We start from the raw sequence: 11,367 nt of genomic DNA, 5'->3' as shown, positions 1-11,367 counted from the left end.
TAATAAGGCAATATTTCCATACCTCGAAAAAGTGTGTAAGAATTGCATTATGTAAACAGCGCTGAAGGAATTTTCCCGGGGTGGTTCTCTTAATCGGGACTGCTCTCTTATCAGAGTGGAAAATTTTCAGTCCAAAATCGAACTGAGTTCCTGCTTCTCTACGGGTAAGTAACAATCTCTTTTCTGCTCTGCTAACGCACAATTGTGGTTTCTTTTTTCAGCTGCGTTGAGATGCATGGAGAGCGAGAGTCCGGCTTATCACTGGATTTACGACGGGGTCCAACTGCTGATTAGGTGCTGTTTCGCGGGTCGTCTCCTCCGATGCCTTCAGAAGAGTGCCAGAGCTCGGAGCCAACGGATCGGATCAGCACCATCCTAGTAAAGAAAACAAACACGACGAAACCAATTAAGTTCGCTTTTGATCTGCTGTCACTGATCCCTCAGAGCTGCCGAAACATGTGGCGAGCGATTCAACAGCGCGCAACAATCGCGCATCCGTTCACCAGACAACGTCATGTGAGTTGATTCACCTCCCCAACTGCATCCTCAATGATTCAATAGGAGCCATTGAAATACCATTCATAAAATGGTCAAGTCCAAAATTATCCATATATTTGCCTAAAATTAATTTAAGTATTCAAAAATTAAAAATTGAATAAGTACTTTAGTTTGCAAATGCAGTTTTTGCTTTCTGGGACTTATTGGCTATACATTTTAAATTATTAAATTAAAAAATTGAATTATTAAATTTGTTATCTTTATATTTTATAATTATAAAACATGTTTATAATTTTCTCTCTTTTAAAATATTTCAAACTTAAATTGATAACGCCAAACTCTGCCTTTAATTGATAAGTACAATTTTTTTTCGGCAGAGTTCTGTGATAGCAATTCGGCGAGAGGATCAGTCGGTGTGGGAGCGACGAGCTCCTTTTGGACCCACCCACGTCCAGAAATTGGTCAAGCAGAATGTCAAGGTCATTGTACAGCCCTCCAACCGGCGTGCATATCCGATGCAGGTGAGCATACTTCGAAATTTTCCACTTCCCCCCATCATCCTTAGGACGTAATTTTCCATGGCCAGTTGGCAACGGATTTATTGAGTCTGTGGCTAATCGCCGCTGGAAATCATATCGGTAGTCAGGCCAGCAAGTTGTTGTATATGTAGTATATGGTGATACACACGCCCCCCAAGTGCTGCATCATAAATATAAACTCTCGGATGATAAGCCCCTCTACATGGAGCTCTAAATTTGGCAATTGGCTAGCCTTGAAATCGAGTACAAAACAAACGAGATGGAGAGATTAAAGCAAAAGAAACCGTAGCTTATCGTTGGGAGCAATGATTCCAAGGAATCTATATAAACTATATATATATTCACCTGATTTGTAGAGATGATAATGATTTTAAAAATGGGCACGTGAGAAAACAAGATTAAATGGGCTGAATGGATAATGTTCATTAAACTATTTTGAATCGTTGGGAGGCAAAGTAATTATGAATTTAATTAATGAATTACAAAGTAAAAAATATTAAAAAAATCAAATAAATTGCTTTGAACTTGAAACTATGTTTTAAAAAAAAGCTTAGCAAGATAGGAAAGATTAAATGTTTTGATCCAAACAGTGATTACCACGGATTTTATGTATAGAATTGATAAGATAAGAGTTGTCTTGACTTTATAACATTGCGTTGTTTTGTTTTTCTCAAACAGGCTTACATGAGTGCTGGAGCGCATATTCAGGAGGACATCAGTGATGCGTCTGTGATATTTGGAGTGAAACAAGTTCCCATTGATGCACTGATTCCAGGCAAGACATACTGTTTCTTTTCGCACACCATCAAGGCGCAGGAATCGAATATGCCGCTACTGGATGCTATTTTGGAAAAGGTTTGAGCAACTCTTTTGACATTAATAAAGTCTGGGAATACATTTTTTGATAATTTTCATCAGAAAATCCGGCTAATCGACTACGAGCGCATTATAGACGAACGCGGAGCACGACAGGTGGCATTTGGCAAGTACGCCGGAGTGGCTGGCATGGTGAACATCCTGCATGGCATTGGATTGCGTCTTTTAGCGTTGGGACACCACACTCCGTTCATGCATATTGGACCAGCCCACAATTATCGCAATTCTTCAATGGCACGGCAAGCGATCCGGGATTGTGGCTACGAGATTTCCCTGGGCATGGTGCCCAAGTCCATTGGACCGCTTACTTTTGTGTTCACTGGCTCTGGAAATGTTTCACAAGGAGCTCAGGAGGTGTTTTCGGAGCTGCCCATCGAATATGTCCCTCCCGAAATGCTGCGAAAGGTGGCCGAACATGGAAGTGAGTATTCTTTAATCGGTTTACGGGGCTTAGAATGGCTTATCATCTCATCTTAATTGTGTGTTAGATCAAAACAAGCTTTATGGCTGCGAAGTAAGCCGATCGGATCATCTGGAGCGTCGTGAAGGCGGTGGATTTGATGCCAAGGAGTACGATGAGTTCCCCGAACGCTATATTTCCACCTTCAGCACAAAGATTGCGCCATATGCATCGGTTATTTTGAACGGCATCTATTGGGCTGTGGGCAGTCCGAAGTTGATCAGCATTCCGGATGCCAAGAACCTGCTCCGTCCGGCGAATACTCCCTGGCTACCCACTAGCAAGGGCAGTCCCGCTTTGCCGCATCGCATGTTGGCCATTTGCGATATTTCCGCTGATCCCGGCGGTTCCATTGAGTTCATGAACGAGTGCACCACCATCGACACTCCCTTCTGTTTGTATGATGCAGATCGGAATAAGGACACGAAGAGCTTCAAGGGACCAGGAGTTTTGGTTTGCTCGATCGATAACATGCCTACCCAGTTGCCAAGGGAGTCCACGGATTTGTTTGGTGAGCTCTTGGCACCCCATGTCCATGAAATCATCAAAAGCGATGCCAAGAAGCCGCTGTCGGAGGAGGAGTTCTCGTACCCCATTCAATCGGTAAGTCATCTTGAAAAAAATTCTTTTAAATATTTACATAATATATTATTTTGGTTCTCTTTATAAAAGATAATTTGAAAGCCATAAGAGGTTTCACGTTTATTTAAATTTTAAAGTCCATGGGTTTGACTTAATTCTCATTAACCAATTTATTTCAAAGCAGACAAAATGCTATAATATAATTCTGTTAATAAATTTTAAATGAAATATGCTTCCGGTAGATGTCGCCAGCAATTCTATTCGCGCAACAGCCCATTAGGTCGAAAGCTCCATCTGTTGTGCAATACAAACATTCTTTTTTGACCTTAAGTTTCTTAACAATTTCTAAAACAATTGTTAGATTAAACATTTTTTGATGTGTCGATAGATATTGCTTGAATATCAAATTATGGAAGATGAAATTATACAAAATGTATTTTATATATTATTAATTGGCAGTTTAGTTATATTAGCTGCTCTAACTAAAAGAGCTCAAATTCCTTAAAATACCAACCAATAATTACCATCTACCAAGTATTTACAGACAGTATATATCATTAAAAATTAAGTGTTTTTTTTTCTTATTTGTTATATCTTATTAGATTATTTTAAAAATGTTCTAATGCTAAAATTGTAAAAACCCAAGTGCAAATTACCCTGTTATCAGCATCTGTTATCAGTTGCCTAACTCCCTCTGCTTATTTACAGGCCATTATCGCCAGCAACGGTCAGCTGACCGAGGGCTTCCAGTACATTCAGGAGCTGCGAGAGTCACAGAGCCACCGATCGCGCCACAAGATGGAGGGCAGGTCCGAGTCGAACAAGAAGGTCTTGGTCCTGGGAGCTGGCATGGTGTCCGCCCCCCTCGTGGAGTGGCTGCATCGCGAGAAGGATGTCAGCATCACGGTTTGTTCGCAGGTCAAGGAGGAAGCCGATCGCCTGGCTCAACAGTATGCCGGCGTGGACAGCGTGTATCTGGATGTGAACGAGAGCACTGGGCATCTGCAGGAGATGTGCGGCAAGGCGGATGTGGTGGTTTCCCTGCTGCCCTACAGTCTGCATGGCATGGTGGCACGCTATTGCGTGGCAGAAGGTACCCACATGGTCACCGCTAGTTATGTGAACGATGAGATCTCCGCCCTGCACGATGAGGCCAAGGCCAGGGGAGTGACCATCATGAACGAGGTGGGCTTGGACCCAGGAATCGATCACCTTTTGGCTCTGGAGTGCATCCACGAGGTGCAGGACAAGGGAGCCGTGGTTGAGTCATTCGTGAGCTACTGTGGCGGTCTGCCAGCACCGGAGCATTCCAATAACAGCCTGAGATACAAGTTCTCGTGGTCACCCAGAGGAGTACTGCTTAACACCCTCTCCGCTGCCAAATATCTGAGTCGAGGCCAAATAGTGGAGATTTCTGGTGGAGGTGAACTCATGTCGTGTCCTCGCAGTCTGGACTTCCTGCCAGGATTCGCCCTGGAGGGTTTCCCCAACAGGGACTCGACCAAATACGGTTCACTTTATGGATTGGGCCGGGATGTGCACACTCTGCTGCGTGGAACTATACGCTATAAGGGCTTCTCCGAGTCCATTAAACCCATGCAACTTTTGGGCTTGATCGATGCGGAGCCACATGCCCTGCTGCATCCCAGCGGACCGGATGTCACATGGCGCCAGTTGGTCATCCATCTGATGGGCATGTCCGATTCGAGCATCTTTTACGAGAACCTCAAACAGAAGCTGACCGAGCGCATTGGCGATGTGGATGGCATTGAGAGCCTGGGTCTGCTGGAAGACACCCCTGTGGTTAAGCTGAACACTCCGCTGGACACACTTAGCCATTATCTGTCCAAGAGATTAGCCTTCGGTGAGTATTTTAATCTAATAATAAGCTAAACTTAATAATTATTTTACCTTCTGCAGAACGAGATGAACGTGATCTGGTGGTGCTGCGCCATGAAGTGGGCATCCGTTGGCCCGATGGTCGTCGTGAGGAGCGTGGCATTAATTTTGTGGTTTACGGACAGCCCCAGGGACATTCCGCCATGGCCATGACGGTGGGCAAGCCGGCGGCCATTGCGGCCAAAATGATCCTAGATGGTGAGTTTCCCTTACTTTCCCCTTTATTAAACCGTTTAAATAACTACGAATTGTGCTTTTTCAGGTGAGATCCAGGAACGTGGTGTCCTGCTGCCCTTCACCCCCGACATTTATCGCCCCATGCTGCAACGTCTGCGCTCCGAGGGTCTGACTGCCACGGAGACCTCCAGATGGTTGAATTAAGTAGTCTGAACTGATCCCGACCACACATCCTAGGCCTAAGTCTTCATTCATATATTTTTTTCTTGGACAGCCCATTGCGTCGTGTGAAATTTCTTGTCTTATTTATCGCTTGAGTTTATTTTCGTTGTTCGATAGGAAAGTCATTATGTTATCTTAACACCGAAATATGTTTTATGACTAGAGCTACATGAAGTGCGTAAACAAGTTGAAGTTGTGTTGTCGAAATTGTGAAATATGTTTCCCTTTTGTAATTAACTGTAAGCGCTAGCGGAAATTTTGATAAAAAAAATAAAATATTTATGGAAAAAAACAAAATCGATCATTTGTTAGTTATAGTTGATAGCATACATTTTTGTAAATGTGGATGCCATTTAGGCTCTACAATGTATAGTGGAACCTGTATATGCCTTGAACTTATTAGCATTGAAATCTATTTTAGACTGTTTTAGATTTATTGTTTGAATTTTCCGTGCCCGTTTATAATCTACAAGATTCGATTTCCGTTCGATTTGCCCCCGTAGCGCCTGGCAACCCGATCTGTGATGGGTTATCTCCCGAACTTGAACTAAAATTAAAAACACGGCTTCGATCCAAATTTAGTGTTCTGTTAAACACGCGCATAAAACAACATGATGATTCGATTGGATCCGTTTACGGCGGGTCATTAGCGTTTATAATTGTAATAAACAACAGGCCACAAATCTCCCTGAAATTATTGTCGCTCTGCCTGTAAAAATTATGGAGCCTGAGCCTGATAACCTCTCTGCCGGGCAGTTATTTTGTTGCCCATCGAGTCGGAGCAATCTATTCGCGTTTTACAAATTTCAATTCACATTCATTCAATGCAAATACACAGGCACTCTCGCTAGATAAGATTGTGTGCGCTAGTGATGCCAACTAAATTTAGTCCAAATGGAAAAAATTTCTAAATAAAATGTGCCACGAAAATATCTGAATAAATGCCCAAAGTTTACAAATCAAACATTTTTGGCGCGAATTACGTTGTATAAATTTTTTATTTATTTTAGTAATGTAAAACATATTATTCCTATAGGGGACTATCGACACAGCTTTTAAGAAATCACTTAAATTTAAACGCGCCTAATGTCATAAGAGAATCAGAAAAGTTTAATTTTAAAGCCAACATTTGATACACAAAATACTTCCTAAACATTTGTTGATTGTGGTTTTTAATAAACATATTAAACCCATGAGGCAGATCCAAAACCAAACATTTGAAATAATACTTAAATTTAAACGCGACTTAATATCAAAAGCTTACAAGAGCAGTTGTACATGAGAATTTGTTTTAAGAGATGGCCATCAATTTTGGTAAAACCTATTTGAATGGGAACGAACCAAAAACCACAACTACAGCTTTTCGAATTGTTGTTACTGGATAGGTTGTTCCGTCGGAAAACCCGGATCCGTCCGGAAAAGTCCCAAATCGTCATCACTAGTGTTGTGCGCACTGGGATTTGTTTTTGTGGAACGCAAGTCGCAGTCGGCGTCACGAATTAAGCGCTGGGTCTTCAGGCCTGATAAGTCCGCAGTTCCCATTCAGACGCCGGTCTGTCCGGAATATATATTCCGACTTCTTTAGCTAATTCATACGTCTGCGCCGTCGTCTCCGTCCGGTTCTTCTTCTTCTTCTTTGCCAGTTATTCGAGTGCAAGAGTAACTGTTGTTTGCGTGCTTTGCGTGCAGGAGAGCGGACAAAACGATTATTTAATTTACCCGCATTCCGCTTTTTTTAAGCAGGGGTCGCGTGTGAACAAATCCGAAAATCATATATACATACATATATCTGTCTGTGTGTAGATCTGCAGAAGGTTATACAATATGCCGGAGTAACCATCTGACCCAAAACAAAGGTCAAGCCGATACGCGCTAATCTGACATCCGATCCAAGTGCAAACTCCTCACCATTTTACTTGCGGTCCCCCTCTCTCTCTCTCTCTCTCTCTCTATCTCTGTTATCACTGTTTTTGTTGCTGTACTACTAGCTAGTGGAACAGCGAAAACATATTAGAAAAGTACAAAATTCAAATTACAAAATGGGTTGCATGCGCTACTTGTCGGAGGCACATTTGAGGGGCTTCGAGCGTTACAAGGTGAGTTCTTCCAAAAAAGGGGGGGTGGGGCGGACTTTTGAGGTGGGTGGTAAAAATCAATGCTCCATTCGGGAAACACACTCCCCTACTTCAGTCAATTGGTATTAAATTATAAATAAGGCACAAACAATGAAATAATCTCCAATATCGATTTAACCCACTTTCCCTCGATTTTTCATTGCACGTTAGAAACCTTTCTTTGAATTCAAAACAAGTCAAGTTTCCTCAATTCCTAATGGATCCTCACTCGGTTATGCCTTATTTGCCCATGTGAGCTTCATTAAAATGCATAAATTAAATGGTTACATTTTAAACCTTTTTATTTCAATTTTGGTTACACCTTGGTATTTAAAATTTTTAAACTTTGGTGAAAAAGTTTTGGGTTTTCCATAGTGAGTCACTTTTTTTAAACCAAATTGGTTTCTAAAATCACATTTAAAAAAAAAATATTTTAATTAAAATTTAACTTAGAATTGAAAAAAATAATTTTCAATTTATAAATGTTTTATTTTAACTAGGATTTATGTAGTGACCTGAAGTTCCTAAAAAAAAGTCATGTTACACCGGGAGAAAAAAAATAATGTCTGAGATATTGACTTTTAATTATGGCAAAACAATCTAGTCTTAAAACAATAAAAAATATTCCCTTACAAAATACATTATGAAGACGATTATTTTGATCCTGATTGCTTACTATGGCCAGCATTACAATTTAATTCTCGGTGTGTGTAGATTATATGTCTTATCAGGCTACGTTTTACTCTAGTTCCGGTTGAATCGCCTGGGCAGATTAGGCAAGCTTTAATTTGACCATTGCCGTTTAATTCCATTTATTATGTGTCAAAATTTGTACTATCAACATTTTAACATTTTGTTTTACTAGTGTAGGTCATCAATTAAGTGCTAATCAGACTAAACAAATGCTTCGCAAACGTTAGAATGAGGCATTGAACTGTCACGAAACCATGTGCTGAAGCTTTCAAAGATAGTACGGGGATTTGGTGGAGCGGGTTGGGTTGCTGACTATCAAAAGTGGAATTTGTACTTGTAAAGATTACAACATGAAGAGACAATGAAATGAAGGCCCACAAAAACAGGGGAAAGTGCGGAGATTAATCGCATTAATAAACAAGTAGTTCAGTAAAATCTAACGAAACGAAAGTAAGAGTAGTTTTCAATAATCGATATCTTATCAATTCTTAATATCATTGGAAAACCTCTTTAAGCTAATTGGTTGTTATTTAAAACGGTTGGATATGGTTCTGATAATTCAGACGGGATATTTTTATATATAATCCCAACAGTCAAATGTTTAAGCAAATGGGAATGATTTGAGAAAAAATATAACATATCTAATTTAAATGGTTTTCAGTACTTAAACTAAATAAAAGTTACCTATCAGTCATTACGATGTAGTATTCATTTTAGATAGAAAAAATATGCTGCCACTATTATAGATTTTAATTAAATGTGTCACAAAGAAATGACATAAAATGTATAACCCCGTAGTAGTACAGATTTTAATTAACTGTGGTACAAAGAAATGGTTTTAATCAATATCCTTTTAATTATTCTGTAGTACAACAGCATTGACACGAGTTTTCTTAGTGTCTATGTGATGCACCCTTTCTGGAACTACTGTGTAAAGGTTAGCTATTAATACTTTATAGAATATATATACATTTTAATTCACATACAATATTCCAGTTTATTCCCAAATGGCTGGCGCCCAATGTTCTGACCTTCGTGGGTTTTCTCATGACTGTCGTCAACTTTATATTGATAGCTCATTATGACTGGGGCTTTACAGCTGCCAATTCAGAGACGGGCAACACAGTGCCCGCCTGGGTTTGGACAGTGGCGGCCATAAATATACTTATTTACTATAACTTGGGTAAGTTTGGCTAACATAGTATAAGTAAAAGACATTGTTTTGTAAACAATATTCTTACTTAGATGGCATGGATGGCAAGCAGGCTCGCAGGACTGGAACGAGTGGACCACTCGGGGAGCTATTCGATCATGGATTGGACTCCTATTCCGCTGCCCTGATACCCATTTACCTTTTCTCCCTTTTCGGCACAAATGATTTGCCACCTATTCGCATGTTCTTTGTGATTTGGAACGTATTTCTCAATTTCTATTTGACGCATGTGGAGAAATACAACACGGGAGTTATGTTTTTGCCCTGGGGCTATGACTTTACCATGTGGGTGAGTAAAGCGAATATAAAATGTTGTTAAAACAAATTTTCAAATTAATTTTTCCTTATTTTCTTTATCAGGGTGTTAGTGGCATGCTGTTTGTGGCAACCGTCTTTGGACCTGAGATGTATCGCTTTAGCATGTATGGTTTTACTGTGGCCAATATGTTTGAAGTAGTTCTTATTGGTTCCGGCATGGTCAGCAGTCACCCTATTATAGCTAGAAATATCTACCTGTGAGTTACTCAACTATTGTTCAACCAAATTGGTACTTAATTTATTTAATTTATATCATTTTTAGTTCCTATAAAAACAAGACGGGAAAAATGCGACCCATGTGGGAAATGCTGCGCCCCTTCTTTGCGTTCTTGTGGCTTTTTGTGATCACACTAATCTGGTCGTTCTTCTCTCGCAATAATGTTATCAATCTGGAACCACGTATTTTATGGATACTCTATGGCACAATATTCTCAAACATTGCCGTAAGTCTTGGATATTTTTTTCTTGATTGATACAAAATTAATACTTCTAAAATGTTAACTTAAAGTGCCGCCTGATTGTGGCCCAAATGTCGGACACGCGTTGCGATGCCTTCAATGTGCTCATGTGGCCATTGGCCGCCACCGTGGGTGTCTGCTGTTTTCCCTATTACCAGCAGGTTTTTGACACGGATCTCACGCCAGATGTTGAACGATGGATTGTCCAGGGTCTCACAATCTTCTCAACATTAGCCCACTGGCATTACGGCTACGGTGTGGTAAGTTGATCTCTTTTATTGAATATATAATATAAATACTTATTGAACTTTACTCATAACAACTTATTAAGTTTTATATAAAAAGATTATAAACTCCCAAATATTTTCAATTTTTAGGTCTCTGAGATGTGCGACCACTTCCACATTCGCTGCTTCAAAGTAAGAAAATCTAGCAGCCAACCTGGTGCAGATTTAACTCAACAACTTCTACAAAATGATAACAACATCAAAGCGTTGAAAAGCCATTGAAACTAAATCGCCCACTAACAAAAATCACATCAATCAAACGGGGACAACCAAAATCAACCATCTTGTGATATATAGTTAATATATACATATATATAAATGGGTTCCAAAACATTTAGCCCTCGCCTAAATTCTAGGTTCTAAGTGGTCCATACTCAAATCAAAACACTAAACCGATACTCGCCCCACGCGGTTTCTAATGTGGTAAAGTCCATATGAAGATATTATGTAATCAAAAACCTAATCGTAGGCTAAGAACCTAATCGTACTTAACTGTAGGATTAAACTAAGTTAAGTGCATGCCATGAGCGAACTTCGAAGCAAATTTAACGAGCATGTTGATATATATATATATATAGCAGCGCTAACTGCATGATCCGATAAGTATTATGTGCCTGAAGACAGCTACTAAATGTAGTTGTATAACTATGATAATGCAAAGGCTATGTTGACTGTACCGCCCATCGTATTGTAATTTTCTGTAGATCACGAAACCGACTGTCGCCGCTGAGCAAGAGCTGCAGGGAGTTGTTGAAGACGCCAAGCCCACGGAAAACGTTGAAGAAGTCTAGAACTAGAACTGGCCGGTTCTTCAGTAATTGTGTTGTGTTTAAACTATAAAATCGTTAACTAGGTTCAGTTGTTAAGACAAATCAGAAGTGTGTTTAGCGTAAGTTCGAAATTGAAACGATAATATATTTGTTACTGTTAGAGAAAGCCCACTCAATTAATAATTGCTAATTTTTAGGTAACATATTTAAATAAATGGTATTTTTTGCAACGCTACCAGCTAAATTAATTGATTCAATTTC

General features: G+C 39.9%; 2 protein-coding genes across 3 annotated transcripts; both read left to right on the top strand.

Moving 5' to 3' along the window:
• The first annotated feature begins 157 nt into the window (after positions 1–157).
• Positions 158–6,141, top strand: LOC128261184 (alpha-aminoadipic semialdehyde synthase, mitochondrial). The gene is made up of 8 exons (XM_052994733.1): positions 158–516; positions 876–1,019; positions 1,716–1,892; positions 1,956–2,334; positions 2,402–2,976; positions 3,664–4,819; positions 4,876–5,052; positions 5,117–6,141. The coding sequence occupies exons 1-8, from the start codon at positions 322–324 to the stop codon at positions 5,233–5,235; spliced, it is 2,922 nt and encodes a 973-aa protein (XP_052850693.1). The 5' UTR covers positions 158–321; the 3' UTR covers positions 5,236–6,141.
• A 503-nt stretch (positions 6,142–6,644) lies between these two features.
• Positions 6,645–11,277, top strand: LOC128261186 (ethanolaminephosphotransferase 1). Of its 2 annotated transcripts, XM_052994736.1 has the most exons (9): positions 6,655–7,349; positions 8,929–8,997; positions 9,057–9,243; positions 9,306–9,562; positions 9,634–9,788; positions 9,854–10,034; positions 10,100–10,309; positions 10,427–10,468; positions 11,041–11,277. In XM_052994736.1, the coding sequence occupies exons 1-9, from the start codon at positions 7,293–7,295 to the stop codon at positions 11,125–11,127; spliced, it is 1,245 nt and encodes a 414-aa protein (XP_052850696.1). In that variant the 5' UTR covers positions 6,655–7,292; the 3' UTR covers positions 11,128–11,277. The 2 variants fall into 2 exon arrangements, with proteins under 2 accessions (XP_052850695.1, XP_052850696.1); XM_052994735.1 differs by having other exon boundaries at positions 6,645–7,349; positions 10,427–11,277.
• The last annotated feature ends 90 nt before the right edge of the window (positions 11,278–11,367 follow it).

This window comes from Drosophila gunungcola, unplaced genomic scaffold (assembly GCF_025200985.1).
Source record: "Drosophila gunungcola strain Sukarami unplaced genomic scaffold, Dgunungcola_SK_2 000001F, whole genome shotgun sequence".
In the NCBI taxonomy this organism is placed as follows: Eukaryota; Metazoa; Arthropoda; class Insecta; order Diptera; family Drosophilidae; genus Drosophila; species Drosophila gunungcola.
The sequence above is the reverse complement of the archived record's forward strand: the minus strand, read 5'-3'. Positions and strand labels throughout refer to the sequence as shown.